This window comes from Sorex araneus, chromosome 2, assembly GCF_027595985.1.
Source record: "Sorex araneus isolate mSorAra2 chromosome 2, mSorAra2.pri, whole genome shotgun sequence".
Lineage (NCBI taxonomy): Eukaryota > Metazoa > Chordata > Mammalia > Eulipotyphla > Soricidae > Sorex > Sorex araneus.
The window spans coordinates 241,807,105-241,830,497 of record NC_073303.1 but is presented as its reverse complement, the minus strand read 5'-3'; the positions used below and the strand labels follow the sequence as shown (position 1 = coordinate 241,830,497).

Genomic DNA, 23,393 nt, shown 5'->3' with positions numbered 1-23,393 from the left:
TTGGGGGACCATATGGGATGCTGGGGATTGAACCTGGGTCGGCTGCGTGCAAGGCAAATGTCCTATCCACTGTGCTATCGCTCCAGTCCCTAAATTTTTTTTTCTTTTGTGTTTTGGTTTATACCCTGTATTGCTACTTACGGTACCGAAGGGTGTGGGGACTGAATCCAGGTTAGCCTTGTGCAAGGCCAATACCCTACAAAACTATAGTTCTGGCCCCTAAATTTATTGATTTGTTTTTGGAGGCCATGCTTGCCGATGCTCAGGGATTACTCCAGGCTCTATGCTCGTTGATCACTCCATGCTCATCTTGGGGACACTGGGGTGATGGAGATGAACCTGAGTTGGCTGCCTGTCAAGAAAGCATCCCATGCTCTGTGCTATCTCTGTGACCGTCATAAAATTGGTTTTCCACTGGGTAGAGTCCAGAAAGTTGTGAAATTAAGATGTTCATTTTTCTATTGAGCACACAAGTCACTTTTTTTGTGTGCTTTTGTTTGGGGGGCACAGCCCGCAATGCTCAGGGCTTACTCTTGACTCTGAGCTCAGGAGTTACTCCCGGTGAGCTCGGGGTACCCTATGGGATGCGGGGATCAAACCAGAGTCAGCCCTGTGCAAGGCAGTTGCCCTCCCCGATGTGCTCTGGCTCTGGCTCTCGGAACTAATTTTCATCTCTAACACTCGATTTTTGTTTAGAACATTTTCAGTTAGAAACCAAGGGGCCAGAGAGATAGGACAGCAGGTCAGCTGCTTGCCTTGCCTTCCCTGAAAGCAATGGGCAACCTGGATTCCAACCCATTTCTGCATCCACTGAAGAGGAAGGAGCATCTGGCAGTCTGTCCTGGTGGGTCTGTGAGCTGGTGCCCAAGAGTGTGGTCGGCCAGGGTTTCCATCTCTAATGAAGGGACTTTTTTTTGGTCAGGGCCATATGGGTTGTGCTCCTCTCTGGTGCTCATGGCTCTGACTTCTCCTCCAGGCTTTACACGGAGCCTCCTGTAAATCCTCAGGAACTATAGAGGTGGGGGAAGATGGTGATGCACCATGTGACCCACTGACCCAGGTAGGAGGAGAGTTACAAGATGAGAGGATGCAGTGACAGGAGTGCACAGAGTCCTAGGGACATCTGTCTCCCGAGTTGTTTCAGAAAGCAGATCTTGGATGTGGCTCCTGGTTGGAGTGCCTGACTCTGCTGCTTGGGGCCACGTCCAGCAGTGCTCAGGGAGCACTCCCAGCTCAGTGCTCAAGGATCACTCCTGCCAAGTCCTTGGGAACCCTGTGAGATACCGTGAACCCAAGGCTAACTTTTACAGGGTTTTTTGGTTAGTTTTTTTGGCGGGGATAAAGGGAGCCACACCAGTGATTCTTTTTTTTTTTTCCTTTTTTTTTGGTGGGGGGTCACACCCGGCAATGCACAGGGGTCACTCCTGGCTCTGCACTCAGGAATCACCCCTGGCACTGCTCAGGGAACCATATGGGATGCTGGGATTCGAACCCAGGTTGGTTGTGTGCAAGGCAAACGCCCTACCCGCTGTGCTATCACTCCAGCCCCACACCAATGATTTTTTATTTATTTTTTTTTTATTTTTTTGCTTTCGGGTCACACCCAGCGATGCTCAGGGGTTACTCCTGGCTCTGCACTCAGGAATTACTCCTGGCGGTGCTTGGGGGACCATATGGGATGCCGGGGATCGAACCCGGGTCAGCCGCGTGCAAGGCAAACGCCCTACCCGCTGTGCTATCGCTCCGGCCCCACACACCAGTGATTCTTAGGTATTACACCTGGCTCTGCACTTGACATTCACCTGGCAGTGCTTAGGGTACTGTATGGGTTGGAGGGGATCGCACAGCCCTGTACCTGCTGTCCTGTTACTCCATCCTGCTGCTGTGTTTCCTTTCATGGGTGGAGGTGCTCAGGGCTTCCTCTTGGCTTTGTGCTTCTGATTCACACCTAGATAGCATAAGGGGTTCCTGGGGTGTGTTGACCCTATATGTGCCCCGGGAGCTACACTGACTTGGGCTCCAGAACATGCATTTCTGCTAATTTGTCCTTCCCACTCTGGAGTCTTGCCTGCTCTTTGCACAGTCTCAAGTTCACACACTGTGTGTGCAGTTCTGGGAGTGTTCTGGTCTCAGGGAGATGGAGTAAAGTATCTCTGCAGCTGGCAGAGGTCTTCAGGATCAAGTCATTACCTGTTTTTTGTTTGTTTGTTTGTTTTTTGCTTTTTGGGTCATACCCAGTGATGCACAGTGGATACTTCTGGCTCTGCACTCAGGAATTACTCCTGGCGGTGCTTGGGGAACCATATGGGATGCTGGGGATCGAACCGTTGTTAGCCACGTGCAAGGCAAATGCCCTACCCACTGTGCTATTACTCCAGCTCCCACTAACCTGCTTTGAGAGGGCTTTGAGGCAGCTCTGGACCTTTAGTTGAGAGCCCTACAGGCACACATGTCCACACACAGTCTTGAGTTCTCACTGGACATTGAATGTACCCTTCTTGTCCCTAGTGATCATGGGCTGTGGGGTGCAGGGGTGTGTATTTAGTGTTTTTGACCTCATCCAGCATCAATTTTTGGGTCCCGCATTCTTGGTGGCTCTGGGGCCAAATGGGATGCAGGGGATAGACTGGGGTCGGCCACATACAAGGCAAGTGCCCTCTGCACTGTATTGTCGCTCAGGTTCCTCTAAATAGCTCCTTCCATTGCCAAATTAATTTACTTCTTGTGCTATACCTCACTACAGTGTGTTCGTTTTAGTTTTGCTTTGGGTTTTGATTCGGAGCCACAGTGCATATTCCTCCTGGCTCTGTGCTAAAGGTTCACTCCTTTCAGTGCTCATGGGCCCATAGGGGTGCTGTGGATGAACCCAGTCAGCAACTTTCAAGGCTGGTGCCTCAGCCACTGTACTCCTCCCGCATCAGGCCCACAGTTTTATTATTTATGTGGCTATATCTGGCAATACTCAGGGATTACTCCTGGGTATATATTCAGGAATTTCTCCCGGCAGTACTTCTGGCCCGTATGGATGCCAGGAATCAGACCCATATGTGTGTCAGGCAAGTAAGTGCCCGCCCTGCTGGACTATCACTCTGGCCACAAGTTCATTTTATCTTTTTGTTTTTGGCTCCTTAGGTGACACCTGGCGATACTCCGTGATTACTCCTGACTCTGTACTTAAGAATTACTTCTAGCGCTGACCAGAGGACCATATGAAATGCCAAGGATTGAACCCAGGTTACTCACGTGAAAGACAAAGACCCTACCTGCTCTACTGTCACTCCGGCCCCCACAAGCTTATTTCTTTCTTAGGGTCTCACCCCATCAGACTCTGCACTATTTCACTGCTTGGGTTCACTTCTAATGATTCTAGGGACACTGGAATGACCTGGATAGCCCTGTGTTCTCTCAGTCATTCTTATATCTGTCCTTGGATCATTAACATGGTTTTTCACTATATTGGGCTGGAGCAATATAGCACATAGCACAGCGGGTAGGGCATTTGCCTTGCATGCAGCCCACCTGGGTTCAATTCCTCTGCCCATCTCAGAGAGCCCGGCAAGCTACTGAGAGTATCTCGCCCACACGGCAGAGCCTGGCAAGCTATCCGTGGTGTATTCGATATGCTAAAAACAGTAACAAGTCTCACAATGGAGACGTTACTGGTGCCCGCTCCAGCAAATCGATGAGCAACAGGATGACAGTGACTGATTCACTATATTAACAAATTTATTTATTTATTTATTGGTGGGTCCAAGGGATGCTCTTTCCTGGCCATTCTCAGAGCTTACTTTTTTTTGGGGGGGGGTCACACCCGGTGATACTCAAGGGTCACTCCTGGCTCTGCACTCAGGAATTACCGCTGGTGGTGCTCAGGGGACCATATGGGATGCTGGGAATCGAACCCGGGTTGGCTGCGTGCAAGTCAAGTGCCCTACCCTCTGTGCTATCGCTCCAGCCCTTCTCAGAGCTTGCTTTTGACTGTTCTGGGATCAGCCCCGTCAGCTTCATCTGAGGCTAATAACCTACCCGCTGTTGCTTCCCAACTACTAAGAAATATTTTTTGTCTTTATGTTTAAAGATTGAAATTATCATAGCAAAGGTAATTTGTACAGCAAGGATGTGCTTGCCCTACACATGGCAGACCCATATTGAATCCCTGGCATCCCATATAGTTCTTCAATCATCACTGGGTTTGGTGAGAAATCAAAACCCGAAAACTGGTTTGGGGATTGCCAAGCTCCTCACATGGTCCTCCCAGTGAACCTTCCCTTTGCTTTTGGCTTGTTTGAAATATGAGAACCATAGAGACGGTTCCTTTACCTGCTCAACCTCATTCAACTACATTCCATTCAACACTGGATTGATTCTTCCATTGCATATTGTGCTTGATTTTAGAATTCAAACCTCAGCTTCAGGATTTGGCATTGCTGCAGTTTGATTTGGGAACGGGGTCACTGAATCCGAATGAGCTGGTAAGATTTGAGTATTTGAAATAAATGTTATGCTGAGGGATATTTAGAGTTCAGTGCATGTTTCTTGAAAGGTGACATTCCGGGCTCCATCTCCGCCATGACATCTGCTCCATCTCCGCCATGACATGTGTGGTCTCAACATCACAGGGAGGAAATCCAGAGCGTAATTCTGAGTACTGAGGGTCTTAGTCTCACTTGGCACTGAAATCAGTAAGTCCTAAAGCTAAAGACAGTGGTTTAGGTTTTTTTCATATTATTATTTTTATTTTTATTATTAATTTTCATACCAGTGGAAGACTGTTAGTTTGCCTTCTATAGAAAGTTAGTACAAGTGTTAATTGTTTCAAAGAACTTGGGGCTGGAGTGATGCACAGCGAGTAGGGCGTTTGCCTTGCACGCGGCCGACCCGGGTTCTAATCCCAGCATCCCATATGGTCCCCTGAGCACCACCAGGAGTAATTCCTGAGTGAAGAGCCAGGAGCAACCCTTGTGCATCGCCAGGTGTGACCCAAAAACCAAAAAAAAAAAAAAGAACTTGTTTATGGGCTTGTGGGCTCTAGTGATAGTGCAGTGGGAAGGACATTTGCTTTGTATGAGATGGAAATCTGGGCTCCATCTGTCGCACCCCATATGGTCTCCAGCATCCCAGTAGAACTCATCCCTGAGCACTGCTTGGTGTGCCCCCTCCCCAAATAAAGACAAACAAGAAAACCTAAAGAACAAAAAACTCACTGATCCTGAGAATAATGTGTTTGCACAGTTTTAAATGGCAGAATTGCCCATGGCAGTGTCTCACCCCCAGGCCTGATGGGGCAGTAGCGCTGTGTCCAGCCTTCCACACAGTCTCAGATAGTGACTTTACAGCCCAGAGAGAGAAGATCAACAGTGGCTCCCCGGTGAGGAACAGAGGGCTCCTGAGAGCCAAATCAAAGAGATTTGGGGGCATCAGTTTGGCTGACACCCTGGGCAACTGGGCAAAGGTTTGAACAAAGCAAAGGCAAAGTGGTCCTTTGAAGAATCTCTATGACCATCCCCAGGAAATGGGGTATTGGGGTTCATCATCAGATCCTTAATCGGCCTCAAATGTTGTGGGGTTACGATTAAAAGACCACCAGAGATATCAAGAGAATAAAATTTGGAGGAGAATGTTCATACCAGTTGGTGAACTGTCCTGCTAGGCAAGAGCAGCAGTCTCCCAGCAGCACAGGCTTTTGGTTAGGAAAAACTGCATCCTGGTGCCTCTGTCATTTTCATAAGCACCCACAAAATTGGGCTCATATCCTGGCACTCAGTAAATTTATATAAGCAGAGCAAAGCAAGCATTGTTATAGAAGCAAGCAAAAGCGATTACACAAAACAATCAACTATTGATCATTAGCTACCTCACTTGAGGGGGACCCTAACCTATTGTTCCTATTTTACTCCATGACTGGCAGGTGCCCTTGTGGAGCGGTTACAAGAAATTCAGTACACTAATGTACTTATCGAATAACTCCATTAATTAAAAAGTAAACTTTTAAACTAAACTTCCTATTTTATTATAACAAATATCAGTCATCAAAGATGAACAATAGGTCAACATGTCTGAAAAAGAGACTTTCTCCTACACACCTGCTGTTATTGCCCACTGATTCAAATTTAGAAGAATTTATTTATTTATTTATTTATTTATTTATTTATTTATTTATTTATTTATTTATTTTTGCTTTTTGGGTCACACCTGGCGATGCTCAGGGATTACTCCTGGTGTTGCTCAGGGCACCATATGGGATGCTGAGATTCAAACCCGGGTTGGCCGCGTGCAAGGCAAATGCCCTACACGCTGTGCTATGGCTCCAGCCCCAGAAGAATTTAATTTTTGCTAGATAATTCATCTTCTACTAAACTACTAAAACAGTACCCAGCTGCATAGCGGTGAAGGGACTTTTTGTGTATGGGGCTGATCCATTTTAGATACTGATTGAATTCACTGCATTGTTGAACTTGAGCACTGTTTGAAGAGTTGCTGAGCACAGAGATAGGAGTAGTTGAGAGCACCAATAGCTATGAACACACACACAAACACATCACTGTATCACTGTCATCTCATTGCTCATTGATTTGCTCCAGCGGGCACCAGTAACGTCTCCATTGTGAGACTTGTTACTGTTTTTGGCATATCGAATATGCCACAGGTAGCTTGCCAAGCTCTGCTGTGTGGGCTAGATACTCTGTGGTAGCTTGCTGGGCTCTCTGAGAGGGGCGGAGGAATTGAACCTGGGTCAGCTGCATGCAAGGCAAATGCCCTACCGCTGTGCTATCACTTCAGCCCACACAAACACATACAAAGGAATATTGCTTACACATATAATACTTTCCTATTCATTACCAATTCTTTTTTAAAAATATTTATTTATTATTATTATTATTATTTTTTTGCTTTTTGGGTCACACCCGGCAATGCACAGGGGTTACTCCTGGCTCTGCACTCAGGAATTAGCCCTGGCGGTGCTCAGGAGACCATATGGGATGCTGGGAATCGAATCTGTGTTGGCCGCATGCAAGGCAAACACCCTGCCCGCAGTGCTATTGCTCCAGCCCCTCATTACCAATTCTTGAGCCCCCTTCTGGGCCAGCCCTGAGCCCCCCATTTTGGGCCAGTGATTCGCTTAGTTTGTAGCTCACTCCTGTCACTGTGAGAATATGAATGGCTGAAGCTACTCTAACAACTGGAAGTTCAGTGCAATGAAAACAAAAATCAGGACTCAGAGAGATAGTCCAACTGGAAAGTAGCTGACCAAGCATCCCTCAGCACCCCTGAGCAAGTGATGCCTGAGCAGTCAGGAATGAGTCCTCAACATTGCTAAATGTGCCCCCCCAAAAAACCCCACAAAATATGATATCTGAATATTAATGCCCAGTAATTTCTGAGCAATATTTTTAGGGGGGTGGTGGTTGGTGGGTCACGACTAGGTCCGGACTGGGGTGTGGTCCTTGTGGGTTCACAAGGAAGGAATTTGTGATTTTTTTTTTTTTTCTTTTTGGGTCACACCTGGTGGTGCACAAGGGTTACTCCTGGCTCTGCACTCAGGAATCGTCCCTGGCGGTGCTCAGAGGACCATATGGGATGCTGGGATTCGAACTCAGTTCTGCCATGTGCAAGGCAAACGCCCTACCCACTGTGCTATTGCTCCATCCCCGAATTTGTCAATTTTTGCTCCCTTAGTGAAAACATAAAGATTTTGTGCTTTATATGACGTCTGTTCAGACTCTCCCTCTCCATCTATCCCAGACCTGGCGACCCCACAGATGTTAAGGCCACCTGATCCAAACAGAAATGGGAAAAAAAAATAACTTTCCTAGGGACCCTTCTTCACTGCTGGTGGGAATGCCGACTGGTTCAGCCCTTCTGGAAAACAATTTGGACTCTCAAAAAATTAGATATTGAATTCCCATTTGACCCAGCAATACCACTGCTGGGAATATATCCCAGAGAGGCAAAAAAGTACAATCGAAACAACATCTGCACATGTATGTTCATCGCAGCACTGTTTACAATAGCCAGAATCTGGAAAAAACCCGAATGCCCCAGAACGGATGACTGGTTGAGGAAACTTTGGTACATCTATACAATGGAATACTATGCAGCTGTTAGAAAAAAGGAGGTCAAGAATTTTGTAGTCAAGTGGATGGGCATGAAAAGTTTCATGCTGAGTGAAATGAGTCAGAAAGAGAGAGACAGACATAGAAAGATTGCACTCATCTATGGTATATAGAATAACAGAGTGGGAGACTAACACCCAAGAACTGTAGAAATAAGTACCAGGAGGTTGACTCCATGGCTTCGAGGCTGGCCTCACGTTCCGGGGAAAGGTCAACTCAGAGAAGCGATCACCAACTACATTGTAGTCGAAGGCCATGTGGGGGAAGGGAGTTGCGGGCTGAATGAGGGCTAGAGACTGAGCACAGCGGCCACTCAACACCTTTATTGCAAACCACAACAGCTAATTAGAGAGAGAAAACAGAAGGGAATGCCTTGCCACAGTGGCAGGGTGGGGTGGGGGGGAGATGGGATTGGGGAGGGTGGGAGGGACACTGGGTTTATGGGTGGTGGAGAATGGGCACTGGTGAAGGATGGGTTCCCAAACTTTGTATGAGGGAAATATAAGCACAAAAGTGTATAAATCTGTAACTGTACCCTCACGGTGATTCTCTAATTAAAAATAAATAAATTAAAAAAAAAAAAAAAGAAAACCACAACATCCAAAAGGAGAGAGAGAACAAAAGGGAACATCCTATCACAGAGGCGGGGTGGGGTGGGGGGATAGGATGGGAGTGGGAGGGATACTGGGGTCATAGGTGGAGGAGAATGGGCACTGGTGGAGGGATGGGTACTCGAGCATTGTATGACTGAAACACAAGCATGAAAATATGTAAATCTGTAACTGTACCCTCACAGTGATTCATTAATAAAAAATAATAAATAATAAAAATAATAAAATAAAGTAAAAATTAAAAAATAAAAAAAAAATAACTTTCTTGAGGAGAAAGTACCTTATCAGGAATCCTTGGGGTCTTTTTCCCTGGGGTCCTTGCCCTTGGGGTGGAAACTCCAGTCAGCAGCCATGGCTGTGTGGGTGAGGAGTTGGGGAGGAGCAGGGAAGGGGGGGACCCAGGGGCAACAGGGGGGTCCCGGAAGGCCGGTTTCTTCACCACCCGCAGAATGGTCGCTCTGAGCGCCCTAAACCTCTGCGGTGGTTTCCGCCTTGTGAGTGGCTGGGGTGGCGGCCCCTCACCTGGGACAAACCAAGCTCTTCTGCGGAAAGGTTCATCTTATTTATTAATTGTTTTTAGGGAAACAAGGGAGTTTTTACTGAGGATAACTTATTTTGAAAGGTGCATAAGGGGGTTGCTAGTCCCGAGGGTGGGCGCTGATGGCACCCGGTGGTGCTTAGGATTGATGGATGAGGTGGAGAGAAAAAATGAGCTTAAAGAGCAAAAGTCATTCGGAAAGTTTCACAAACAAGAAAAATAAGAGCAAACAGAACAGAAAGTATTTTCTGATAAAATTTGTTTTTAGGGGCTGGAGCAGTAGCACAGCAGGTAGGGCGTTTGCCTTGCACATGGCCTACCCAGGTTTGATTCTCAGCATCCCATAGGGTCCCCTGAGCATCGCCAGGAGTAACAGTAATTCCTTAGTGCAGAGCCAGGAGTAACCCCTGTGCATCGCCAGGTGTGACTCAAAAAAAGAAGCAAAAAAAAAAAAAAAGCAAAAAAAATTTGTTTTTAATTGTGTTTTAGGGCCGCACCCGGCTGACTCCTGGCTCTTTGGTCAGGAATCCCTCCTGGGGACCTGGGGGACCCCATAGGGTGTCAGGATGCGAGGCTAGTGCTCTCCCTGCTGACCTATCTTCTGGCCCCCAAACAAAGTGTCAAGAGCCAGAAGAAGCCTCAGTTTACCTGCAAATTGATGGGGGTGTGGGGACCCGTTGGAGAGGACTGGGAGGTATTTTAACTTTCATGTTTTTCACTTTTTCAAAGATTTTTTTAAAGTTTTGTTTATTTTTGAAAGATATCGGTAGTGTTCAGGGGTCGCTTCTAGTGACGCTCATGTCCTATGGGGTGCCCAAGCCCAATCCAAGTCAGTTGCATGCAAAGAGAACACCCTCCAACCCCTCAGTGTACTACCCTCTTGCCCTGTGCAATGTGGGGCTCAAAAGTATTTGGTAATTAAAAAAAAAAAAAGTATTTGGTGGAACCTTTTGATCTTCACATTTCATGCTACTTCGGTAGGTTTTGGGGGTCCAGGAGGATCAGAGGTTTAAGAGAATGCAGTACTCTGGCTAGGACGGAGGAATTACCTGTGTTAGGACATGGGTTCCTGTAACCAAGTGTGCAAACTTAGCAGGAAGTAGCCCGGGCACTTCCAGGATGTGCTCCAGCCCTTTCATAATACAATCTAGGATCACCATTGGCCGCCACAACTTTATTATTTTATTTTATTTTTGTTTCGCTTTGCTTTTTGGGTCACACCTGGTGATGCACAGGGGTTACTCCTGGCTCTGCACTCAGGAATTACTCCTGGCGGTGCTGGGGGACCATATGGGATGCTGGGAATCGAACCTGGGTTGGCCGCGTGCAAGGCAAATGCCCTACCCGCTGTGCCATCGCTCTAGCCCTATTAATTTATTTTAAATAATTAAATTTTAAATAATTAATAATTAATTTTTAATAGTTTTATTTTTGTAGTGGAGGAGTCTTAGAAATACTTAGGGGTTATTGCTACCTCTGCACTCAGAGGTCACTCCTGATGGTGCTCAGGGAAACATGTAGGATGTCACATCTGGGGTGACCGTGTGCAAGAAAAGAACATCAACTGCTGTACTATCTCGCAAGCCCCTGTGAACCGGTAGGGTGCTTGCCTTGCACGGAGCCAACTCGAGTTCGATTCCTCCGCCCCTCCCGGCAAGCTATCGAGTGTATCTAGCCCGCACGGCAGAGCCTGGCAAGCTACCCATGGCAGGCTACCCATGGCGTATTCATTATGCCAAAAACCAGTAACAACAAGCCTCACAATGGAAACATTACTGGTGCCCGCTTGAGTGAATCGATGAGCAACAGGGTGACAGTGATTGATTGTTATTTTTTTTTTTTTTTTGCTTTTTGGGTCACACCTGGCGATGCACAGGGGTTACTCCTGGCTCTGCACTCAGGAATTACCCCTGGCCGTGCTCAGGGGACCATATGGGATGCTGGGATTTGAACCCAGGTCGGCCGCGTGCAAGGCAAACGCCCTACCCGCTGTGCTATCTCTCCAGCCCCGATTGATTGTTATTTTTAATTATAATTTTTTTCTCTGTTATTTTTTGGTCACACTTGGCGATGCACAGGGGTTACTCCTGGCTCTGCACTTAGGAATTACTCCTGGCAGTGCTCAGGGGACCATATGGGATGCTGGGAATCGAACCTGGGTCGGCCGTGTGCAGGGCAAATGCCCTACCCACTGTGCTATCGCTCCAGCCCCTTTAACTGTAATTTCTGGGCCATAGCTGGCAAGTGCTCAGGGCTTACTCTTGGATCTTAGCTCAGGTATATTTCCTGGCAGTGCTGGGTTGGGGAAACCTATATGCTTTTACATATTTACCCCAGTTTAGCTGATTGAATGAAAAGCACCCTATCAACAGTACTATCTCTGCTAACTCTATATGATTTTATTTTTTTCCAGAAAAAGAATTTCTGCTTCATCTGTCAAGTTTGCAAGCATTCCTCATTGTCCATCTCTCCCGAACCAGAGGCTCCCCCTTCTGTTCATGTGAGTACTTGCAGAAACGGGGTTTGCAGGGACCAGCTGCACTAGGTTTTAAATGTCTCACTCAAGGGCTGTGAACCTTAGTACAGCCAGGAGGGCATGTCTTGCTCAGGGCCAACTTGGAGTCTATCCCCTGGCACCCCAGGGGATTGTCTGAGCATCGAGAGGAGTGGCCCAAATACCACAAAAGATAAGGAAGGAAGGAAAGAAGGGAGGGAGGGAGGGAGGGAGGGAGGGAAAGAAAAAGAAAGAAAGAAAGAAAGAAAGAAAGAAAGAAAGAAAGAAAGAAAGAAAGAAAGAAAGAAAGAAAGAAAGAAAGAAAGGAGAGAGAAAGAGAGAAAGAAGAGAGAGAGAAAGAGAGAAAGAGAAAGAGAAAGAGAAAGAAGAAAGAAAGAAAGAAAGAAAGAGAAAGAAAGGAAGGAAGGAAGGAAGGAAGGAAGGAAGGAAGGAAGAGAGAGAGAGAGAGAGAGAGAGAGAGAGAGAGAGAGAGAGAGAGAGAGAGAGAGAGAGAGAAAGAAAAAGAGGGGCCAGAGCGATAGCACAGCGGGTAGGGCGTTTGCCTTGCACGCAGCCGACCCGGGTTTGATCCCCGGCATCCCATATGGTCCCCCAAGCACTACCAGGAGTAATTCCTGAGTGTAAAGCCAGGAGTAACCCCTGAGCATCGCTGGGTGTGACCCAAAAAGAAAAAAAAAAAACAGAAAGAAAGAGAGCGAGCTGGAGCAGTAGGAGAGCAAACGGGACACTTTCCTTGCATGTGGCCTAGTGGTTTGATCCCCAGCACCTCATAGAGTTCCCTGAGCACTGCCGGGCTCTCACAACCCCCGCCCCCCCCCCCCCCCGCAAAAAAAAAAATCTCACTCCAGCATTTGTTTTGACACTTGAGCATTCTTGAAGTACTTTTTGTTTTGTTTTGCTTTTTTGCTTTTTGGGTCACACCTGGCGATGCACAGGGCTTATTCCGGGTTCTGCACTCAGGAATTAATCCTGGTGGTGCTCAGGGGACCATATGGGATGCTGAGAATCAAACCCGGGTCAGCCGCATGCAAAGCAAACGCCCTACCCGCTGTGCTATCGCTCCAGCTCCTTGAAGTACTTTTTGGCAGTATGGGTCTGTCTTCTGCTTTTTTTTTTACCAGTTTTACTGAAAACATGGAGATGGTCAGGAACTCTCCCCTTCTGTTTGTGTGTTTCTGAGGTGATGCATCCCCACCAGTAAAGCAGGTGCTCAGCCATCTGAGCTCCTCTCCTTGGGTCTGTCTCAGTACTCTGGAGTAGATTGGGTGGGACTTGGACCACACCTGCCAGTGTTTGAGGACTGCGCCTTGCTCTGTGCTCAGGCAGCAAGTGGACAGTGGGTACCAGGGAAGGCCCTCCCTCCAGGCTTCCTGCTGGCCCTGTCTGATCAGCCTTCCTGCCCATCTGTTCATACCTTCATTGGAATTTCTATGGTGTGAACATTCTGGAATACACTCAGGCTGTCAGGAGGAAAAGAAGGAGTTGGAGTCTCTGAGAAAAATTATGGACTTGCACCATTCAATTTCTTTTGGCCCTACTTTTCTTGTACAAAATCACAAACCCAAACAAGTAAAATTTGGTATTCTGTGAAAACATGGTCTGTAAGTTTTGAGCCCTGCCTGGGTGGCTCCCAAACAAAAACAAAGCAAAGAACTAATCTTTGAGAATATATTGCTGGATTTCACACCTCTGCTGTCAGTAGATAACTTCCTCTTTGCCTTGATTTTTGGGCAGGGGGGTAGTGGGTGGGTGGGAATGGAAATGGGGGTTTCTGCCAAACCCAGTGGTGTTCAGGGGTAACCCCTGAGCATCCTTAGGGATTCAGGGTGTGAAGTTGAGTCTGCCGCATGCATGGCAAGTGCCTGGCCACTGACCTCTCTTTGTAGCCCCTGCACACCTGTGAAATTGCAGCCTGTGCTCAACGTGACACTAGGAACTGCCAAGTGCCAGCAGCCCTGCCATGGCCTCTACCAAGTGGGCCTCATCCCTGCTCCACCATCATGCCAGTCATGTCCTTATTACAAGATTCATAAGATTGATATAGAATTTGACTTTGGGGTCAGAAAAGTCAAATGACACAACCCAGGGTGCCCTAAGCACCTCCACGAACAAGCCCAAATTCTTTCACTTGTGGCCCCAAAACGCAAACCTGTGTCTTACAAAGCTGGCTGGCAGGTGTTGAATAATAAACAAATACTACTTTTTTTGGTTTGTTTTTTGGGTCATACCCTGTGGTTGCTGTGTATCGTACCTGGTGGGGTCCTGGGGACCATGTGCAAGGTTAATACCCTACTGGGCTGTAAGCTCCGGCCCCTAAATTTATTGATTTTTTTTTTTCTTTTGATTGGAGGTCAGGCCTGGCGATACTCATAAGTTACTCCTCGAGGTCTGCTCTGGAATAGAGGGCTCTGCTCATTGATCACCCCACGCACCCCATGCAATGCGTGGGGAGCCTTTGGGCTGATGGGGATTGAAACATAGTTGAAGTGCTTGCCAGGCAAACACCTGTGCTCTGTGTTATCCCTGTGGCAGTCATTAAAAATCTTTTACATTGGGTAAAATCCAGAAAGTTATGAAATTAGATGTTCTTTTTTTCTACTAACTACACAATTCACATTTTTTATGTTACCTGTTTTTGGTTCGGGGCCACACCTAGCAGTAGTCTGGAGTTACTTCTGACTCCGCACTCAGGAATCATTCCTGGTGCAGTTTGGGAAAACTTGTGGGATGCAGGGGATCAAACCAGGGTAGCTGCGTGCAAGGTAACTGCCCTCCTCTAGGTGCTATTATTGCTCTGGCTCCGGGATCTAATTGTCATCTGTTCTGCTAGACTTTTGTTTAGATACTATAAGATTTTTAGTTTGAGTGGACCCAAAGTCCCTGAGAGATGGGGCAGCAGGTCAGCTGCTTGCTTTGTCTTCCTGAGAACAATGGGCAGCCTGGATCCCAGCCTGCTTCTGCATTCTTAGAAGAGGAAGAAACATCTGGCAGTGTCTCTCTGGGCGAGTCTGTGAGCAGTGCTTAAGAGTGAGGCTGGCTAGATCTGATGCTAGGGCTTCTGGTCAGGGCCCAGGGTTGTTCTCTCTGGTGCTCACGGTTCTGACTTCTCCTCCAGATATTTCCACGGAGCCTCCTGCTGACCCTTGGGAATTCAGAGGCTGGAGACGATGGTGACGCGCCATCTGACACATTGTCCCCAGGTGAGAGGAGAGTGATGTGGTGGCATGATGTGGTGACAGGATGTGGTGACAGGAGTTCACGGGCTTCCAGGGCTGTGTGTCTCTGAATTTCAGGAATGAGCCTTGTGATGTGGTTCCTGGCTGGAGTGCTGGTTTTTTTTTTTTTTTTTTTTTGCTTTTTGGGTCACACCTGGTGATGCACAGGTTTTACTCTCGGCTCTGCACTCAGGAATTACTCCTGGCGGTGCTCAGGGGACCATATGGAATGCTGGGAATCAAACCCGGGTCTGCTGCGTGCAAGGCAAATGCCCTACCCACTGTGCTATCGCTCCAGCCCCCTGAGTGCTGTTTGGAGCCACTTTGTACTTGTTTTGTTGTATTTAGGTTTGAGGTGACACCTAGTGGTGCTCAATAAGTTCTTGCAACTCAGTGCTCAAGAATCACTTCTGCCAGGTCTTAGGAACCTTCAGTTTCTTTTGTTTTGTGAAGTGATGGGAGGTTCACATCGGTGATTCTCAGGTATATTCCTGGTTCTGCATTTGACATTGCACCTGGCATTGCTTGGGGGACCATATGGGAGAGTGGGGCTGGAGTCAACCTACATACCTACCCAATAGTACCTGCTGTACTATTAGTACATCCTGCTTCTTTGTTTCTATTGTATTTGTTCTTATACCATAGAGGAGGTGCTTTGGGCTTTCTCTTGACTCTGTGCTCTGGATTCATCCTGATGGCATTGGGGCTCCAGGGGCCAGTTGCTGCTATATATACTCTGGCAGCTACAATGACTCTGGTCACCAGGACTTGTGTTTCCCCTATTTTGTCTTTTTGCTCTGGACAGTCTTGCCTGCTCAGTCATACAGTGTCGTTCTGCTGTGTGTGCAGTTTTGGGCAAGCAGCAGTCCCAGGGAGACAGAGCAAAGGATCTACAGGACCTTCAGAGGTGTTGGAGGTCAAAACACTGTTACCTGGGGCCAGAGAGCTAGTACAGCAGTAGGGCATTTGCCTTGCTCCCAGCCAGTCCAGGGTAAATCACCTTTTTCCCATATGGCTCCCCAAGCACTGCCAGTAGTAATTCCAGAGTGCAAAGCTGGAGGAAGAGCTAATCATGACCAGGTGTTAATGAAAAAAAGCAAACTGCAACAACAAAAAGACACTTTTACCTGGTTCTAGAGGTATTTGGGGCAGCCCTGAACTGTGAGTTCCGAGTCTTACACGCACAAATGTCCTCACACAACTTTGAGTCGCTCGCTAGACATCGAGTATCCCCTTCTCTTTCCTAGGACAGGGGATGTGGGGGTGCTGGGTGTATGTGTGTGTTTCATTTTGGGGGCTAAACCCAGCTTTGCCTTGGTTCAGTGCTCAATTGTTATTCTCTGCAGTGCTCACTGGACCAGTGGTTTGGGATTGGCCTTGGGGTGGCTATGTGCAAGATTGGTGCCTTCAGAAAACATCTAGTATAGGGGGCTGAAGTTATAGTACAGCGGGTGGGGCATTTGCCTTGCACGTAGCCGGCCCGGGTTCAATTCCCAGCGTCCCATATGGTCCACGGAGCACCACCAGGAGTAATTCCTGAGTGCGGAGCCAGGAGTAACCCTTGAGCATCGCCGAGTGTGCCCCAAAAAGAAAAAAAAAAGAGAGAGAGAATTGCATTAAATTTAAAAATAAAAAAAAATAAAAATAAAGAAAGCATCTAGTATAGTGTTCTCACATTCTACCAGATCTGACTGCCTTACAGCGATGTTTGGAGTGATTTCTCCACATCAGCCAGTAGGGCACATGGAGAGAAAGAAATCGAGGCTGGTTCTTCCCGAGGGCGAGGCCCAGGGCCCTGTTAGGGCCCTGAGGGGTCCCATCCTCACAGCCTGGTAATGGGGTGGAGATGGGCCCTGACTCCTGCCCTGCTGTATGTTGACTCAGGACACAATTACCTTCCCTGATGTGGCTGTGAGATTCTCCCCGGAGGAGTGGACATGCCTGGACGCCAGACAGAGAAAGCTCTACAGGGACGTGATGCTGGAGACCTACCAGCACCTGCAGGCCATCGGTGAGAGCAGCATGGGACTGATTGTACCTGACGTGACCTGCATGGACATCCATGGTTAACTGGGCTAACAGGGCTAACTGTGCAGAACCCAGGGGCTATGGTTCTGATGGGCCAGAATTTCTTTCTTTTTTTTTTTTTTTTTTTGCTTTTTGGGTCATACCCAGCAATGCTCCGGGGTTACTCCTAGCTCTGCACTCAGGAATTACTCCTGGCGGTGCTTTGGGGACCATATGGGATGCCGGGGATCGAACCTGGGTCGGCCGCATGCAAGGCAAACACCCTACCTGCTGTGCTATCACTCCAGCCCCTGGGCCAGGATTTTTTTTTTTTTTTTTTTTTGCTTTTTGGGTCACACCTGGCAATGCACAGGGGTTACTCCTGGCTTTGCACTCAGGAATTACTCCTGGCGGTGCTCAGGGGACCATATGGGATGCTGAGATTCAAACCCGTGTTGGCCGAGTGCAAGGCAAACACCCTACCCACTGTGCTATCGCTCCAGCCCCTGGGCCAGGATTTTTGACAGCAGTATGGATCACTGTTTCTCGAGTTCATTTCTTTCTTTTTTTTTTTTTTTCTGTTTTTGTTATTTGGCCACACTTGGCAGTTGTTAGTCCTTCCTCCTGGGATGCAGGGGGATCCACCTGGGTCAGCCATGTGCATCGCAAAGCACCCTTCATGCTGCACTGTCACTCAGGTTCCTCAAAATAGTTCCTTCCATTGCTGAACTAATTTACTTCTTGTACTACCCTTCACTTCATTATATTTGTTTTGGTTTTACTTTGGATTTTCATTCGGAGCCACAGTCCACATTCCTCCTGGCTCTGTGCTGAGGGATCACTCCTGGCCGTGCTCAGAGGCCCATGGGGGTGTTGTGGACTAAATAGGGTCAGCAGCTTACATGTCTGATGTCTTATCCACTGTACTACAGCACCACACCCACAACTTCATTTTTCTTTTTTTTTTTTTTTCCTTTGGTTTTGATTTAGTTAGGTGACTACACCCAGCAATGCTCAGGCAATATATTCAGGAATTTCTCGCAACAATGCTGATTATATGGATGCCAGGGATCAAACCCATATGTGTGTGCCAAGCACATGCCTGCCAAACTGGACTATCACGTTGGCCACAAGTTCATTTCTTTCTTAGGGCCTCACCCGATCAGATGCTTTTTTTTTTTTTTTTTTTTTAATGCTTGAGTTCAAACCCAGTGTTTCTTGGAGACTTTGGCATGACTCAATTTCATTCTGAAACTAAAACCTGGTGCTTATGCCTCTGATAACCACAAACCTGGCAAATCAAAAGTGGAGATTCTGGTCATGCCTTTTCAGGAATTTACCTGATTTTATTAGGGACACGTGGGGTTGGCCTGTCACTTTTCTTTGTCATTAATCCAGGCCTCTCTCTCTCTGTGGGCTTCAGGGAATTCCAGGGTGAAGCCTGCGATGATCTCCTGGCTGGAAGGAGGAGCCCTGAAGCCAGGGAGGAGAGGCATGTCTGCGGGTGAGTGTCTGAGGACCCTCCCTGGGTGGGGTCCTGGGCAGTGTGTGTGTGTCCTGATTGAGTGTGAAATGCGCTACTGATCCCGAGGCCCTTGGGCTCCTGGATCCAGGTATCTGTGCTGAGCTTACGCTGCCCTTCATCCCCTGCACTATCCCTTACTGAATTATTCAACGCTTTGCTTTATTGGTTTTGTTGTTATTCTTCCCTGTCTTTCAAGCGTGTTGAACAGTCCATGGGATTCATGGCCCTTGTCTCCCTTTCTGTGCCTCAACGGCCTGGTTGTACAGCATCCTGAATCGTTGTGACCTGTTCATGAGAAGCTCCACTCTTTTCCTGCCCTCTCTGTCATGCTTATCTTTGCTCTCAGATCAGTAGCATGTTTTGTCAGTATATTAACAGATTTTTTTTTCTGTAGCAGACTGGAGAATTTTCAGATATTATTCCTAGTGGTTCTCAGAGGTTACATTTGTTTATGCTCAGGGATTAGCCCCTGTCAGCCTCATGTAAGGTAAATGTCCTACCTGCTGTTCTCTCTAACCCACTAAGAATGCCCTTTGCTTTTCAGTTTAAACAGTGGACGAGTGAGCCCATAACTAAGCTAATTTGAGTGTGAGAGATAGCACAGCAGGGAGGGTATTTGCCTTTCATGCATCCCACCCAGGTTGAATCCCTTGTGTTGCATATGGTTTCCTGGTATCACCAGATCTGGTTAAAAAACAAAACCCAGGGGCTGGAGCGACAGTACAGCGGGTAGGGCGTTTGCCTTGCATGTGGCTGACCCGGGTTTGATTCCCAGTATCCCATATGGTTCCCCAAGCACCGCCAGGAGTAATTCCTGAGTGCAGAACCAGGAGTGCATTGCTGGGTGTGACCCAAAAAGAGAAAAAAATCCCAAAAAAACTACTTTGGGAAGTCCTAAGCTATTTACAACAATCTCCACAACAGATCTCATTCAAATATGTTCCATTACTAATTCTTCCATTTGTTACTGTGTTTAATTTCAGAACTCAAGCCATGGTTTCAGGATTTGGCATTGCAGCAGTTTGATTTGGGAGAGGGGTCTCCGACTAGGAGTGAGCTGGTACGATTTGCACGTAAAATATAAATATTATGCTGGCGAGATAGCTCACTGAAACGATTTTGAGTTGAAAGGTGGAGGTTGGGCATTGCAAGGAGGAACTTCGGAGCCTATTGCTGGGAGTAGAGGGTCTGGAGTCTCACTGGGTGCTAAAATCAGTCATATTAAAATCTAAAGATATTATTATTATTATTATTGTTGTTGTTGCATTTTCATTCCCACACAAATGCTGAGGGGTTACTTCAGGCTCAGCACTTAGGAATTACTCCCGGCAGAGCTCAGGGGATCATTGGGATGCCAGGAATCAAACCTGGATCTACCACATGCAATACCATCCCAACTGTACTGTCATTCAGCCCCAATTCCTACTATCTTTATATGGAAGAAATGCTGTGAGTTTTCACTTGATAAAAGTAAGTTCAAGAGGTCATTGTTTAAAAGAACTGGTTTGTTGGCTCTAGTGAAAGTGCATTGGAAAGGGAACTTGCTTTACACAAAGATGGAAACCTGGGCTCCATCTCCAGCACCACATACGGTTCCCAGACACCTAGCATCAGTGATCCCCGAGCACCGCTTGGTGTGCCACCCTAAAAATAAATATAAACTATAGGGGCTGGAGCGATAGCACAGCGGGTAGGGCGTTTGCCTTGCACTCGGTCAACCCGGGTTCAAATCCCAGCATCCCATATGGTCCCCTGAGCACCGCCAGGAGTAATTCCTGAGTGCAAAGCCAGGAGTAACCCCTGTGCATCGCTGTGCATCACCGAGTGTGACCCAAAAAGAAAAACATATATATATAACTATAAAAGAAAAAGAACAAAAAACACTCATTGATCCTGGAGAGGAATCTCCCCTTGTGGTGAGATGTTTTAAGTGGCCTCTGGTCCATCTCAGTTGTGCCTAGTTGCAGCATTGCCTTCACAAGTGCTTCATGGTCTCCACATTGAGCTAGAACTGAACCCAGATTCAGGTGTATTTTCCTAGAAACTGCTTCTTTGGTATTGTATAGAGAGACTTATTTCCATTTTATGAATCTATTTATTGAATTGACAGCTTAATGACCTTGCATTCTTCTGTTTTGTGAATCTGCCATGTAGAAATATTAGCTTTTCCGTGGAAAAACCATCTACATGTCAGGAATTGCATTCCTTATGATGGAAATGTTAGAAACCAACCTGCAGGCGTTAGTTTCTTTTGACAGGGTGGCTCTTAAGGAATGGAACAATAATTGGAATCCTTCTCTGCTATTCTACAGGGAAGCAGCCAGCCCACGTGGAATGTGTCTGATCCTGCTCACTGTGATAAGGTCTCGAGTGAGCCATCGTGCCCTCAGCCCCATGGGGATGCTGAGACAGGTGGGATGTCCTCTAAGGGTGATCAGAATGGAGAAAATGACCCCATTCTGAAGAAGCCCTCCCCTGGGAAAAAACCCTCACAGTCTATTGTCCTCAGTTTTTGTACACAACTGCCCCCAGTGGGGCAAACCCTAGACTGTGAAGCACTGTTTATAGCGGGCCCCTCACACCAACACACCCAAGAGCAAAGTCACCACAGACTGAATCCATCCAAGAGTAACCATTGTGGGGGAGCCTTTCCGTGTTCTCAGCATCGTGATGTTTCCTTAGAAACCCACAGTGGTCAGAATCCCCAGGATTGTCAGCAGCAAGGACAAACTTTGAGTCAGGTGTCACCCCGGTGTGGCAGTCCAAACATTCAGATTGGAGAAAAATTGTATATGTGTAAGGACTGTGGGAAGGCTTTCACTTCCCCCTCAAACCTTGTTGCACATAGGACAGTGCATACTGCAGAGAAACCTCATGCATGTAAGGAATGTGGACAGGCCTTTACTCTATCCTCACAACTTAGTGTTCACAGGGAACTTCATACGGGAATGAAAACTTACTCGTGTCAGGACTGTGGGAAGGCCTTCACTTGCTACTCAAACCTTTCTCATCACAGGAAGACTCATTCTGGAGAGAAACCATATTCCTGTCAGGACTGCGGGAAGGTCTTTGCTTATCCCTCAAACCTTTCGAGGCACAAGAAAAATCACACTGGAGAAAAACCATATATCTGTAAGGAATGTGGAAAGGCCTTTGATTATCCCTCAAGCCTTTTGAATCACAGGACAATTCATACTGGAGAGAAACCTCATAAATGTAAGGCATGTGGAAAGGCCTTCTCTGATGGATCAGTACTAACTAAGCATAAGAGAACGCATACGGGAGAGAAGCCGTATGTGTGTCAGGAGTGTGGGAAGGCCTTCAGCACATCCTCAATTCTTACTGTACATAGGAGAATTCACACTGGAGAGAAACCTCATAAATGTAAGGCATGTGGAAAGGCCTTCACCGAGGGATCGGTCCTTACTAATCATATGAGAACTCATACGGGAGAAAAGCCTTATGTATGTCAGGAATGTGGGAAGGCCTTTAGCAGATCCTCAGTGCTTACTATTCATAAGAGAATTCACACAGGAGAGAAACCTCATAAATGCAAGGCATGTGGAAAGGCCTTTGCTCATGGGTCAGGTCTTAATGAGCATATGAATATGCATACTGGAGAGAAACCTTATGTATGTCTGGAATGTGGGAAGGCCTTTGGGAGATCCTCAATACTTACTATTCATAGGAGAATACACACCGGAGAGAAACCGTATAAATGTAAAGAGTGTGGGACAGCCTTCAGTAGCACCTCCAGCCTTCATCAACATAGGAGATTTCATACTGAAGAGAAACTTTTTGCATGTGAGGAATGTGGGAAGGCATATTCTCATTCCTCAAACCTTTTTAGTCATAGGAAAATTCATACGGAGAGAAACCTTATGTTTGTAAGTAACGTGGGAAGGCCTTCTCTGAAACTTAGTACCTAAATAAGCACTTTGTAGAGAATAATACAACCTCATCAATGTCAGACATGCGGGGGAAGGCCTTCATCAGACACTCAGACCTTAGAAGGCATGAAAATACACTCTAGAGAGCACTCTCAAGTATGTAAAGAATGTGGTAAGATTCATACTGGATGACTCCCAAAATAATCCCCAAGGTCAGAACAAGCTACCTTAAGTAAAAAATGTTTTGCCTGGAAAAGATTATTGGGGGGTTGCAAAAGGACAGTCAAGAAATAGAGAAACCTGGTAGCCTGTGAAGTTCCTGGTGACTTCAGTACTATAAGGGAAATGTAGTTGCTCACTAGCTATGCCTCAGCTATGCTAATGTCCTGGCATTTGAATGAACTTGATGTGTATTTTAACTTGTAAATAATAGGTTATGGTGATGGAAGCCAGTGGAAGGTGATTGAATAAAAACTAAATAAACAGTTACAAAAACCACCCCTCGATCAGAGCTGCCACTGTCTCATTCTTTGCTCGGACTCTGGCTTGGTTCAGAGGCCCTGGTTTGTGGGGTTGTTTGGTAGAGATCAACCAAGATGTTGCAGTGAATCCTTTGGAACTGGAAGAATAGACAAACTTTCATTCTTCAGGACTTCCTGCGTTATGTTTTGGGGAGCCACACCTGCTTTGTTCAGGCCATACTCCTGACTCTGAGCTCAGGGATCCATACCTGTGAGGACAATAATTATCCTTATGGGTTACTGGGCTTGGAATCCTGATCAGCCTTGTGCAATCAAGTGGCAACCCACTATCTGTGCATTCCTTGTATTCAGATTTATTTTTTATTTTATTTTATTTTATTGCTTTTTGGGTCACACCTGGCGATGCACAGGGGTTACTCCTGGCTCTGCACTCAGGAATTACTCCTGGCGGTGCTCAGGGGATCATATGGAATGCTGGGAATCAAATCTGGGTCAG

The 23,393-nt window shown here is 46.9% G+C and overlaps 1 protein-coding gene across 5 annotated transcripts in view; it reads left to right on the top strand.

The window, feature by feature from the left end:
• Nucleotides 1-22,914, top strand: part of LOC129401978 (zinc finger protein 345-like) — a 29,710-nt gene extending 6,796 nt beyond the window's left edge. For 3 of the 5 annotated variants that reach the window (XM_055125655.1, XM_055125654.1, XM_055125651.1), the window contains 7 exons: nt 3,133-4,472; nt 11,677-11,763; nt 14,894-14,978; nt 16,878-17,004; nt 18,424-18,504; nt 19,509-19,585; nt 20,838-22,914. In XM_055125655.1, the coding sequence (XP_054981630.1) occupies nt 14,946-14,978; nt 16,878-17,004; nt 18,424-18,504; nt 19,509-19,585; nt 20,838-22,454 (1,935 nt within the window). In that variant the 5' untranslated portion in view covers nt 3,133-4,472; nt 11,677-11,763; nt 14,894-14,945 and the 3' untranslated portion in view covers nt 22,455-22,914. The remainder of the gene's footprint in view (nt 1-3,132; nt 4,473-11,676; nt 11,764-14,893; nt 14,979-16,877; nt 17,005-18,423; nt 18,505-19,508; nt 19,586-20,837) is intronic. The other 2 variants (XM_055125652.1, XM_055125653.1) reach the window with 2 other exon arrangements.
• The last annotated feature ends 479 nt before the right edge of the window (nt 22,915-23,393 follow it).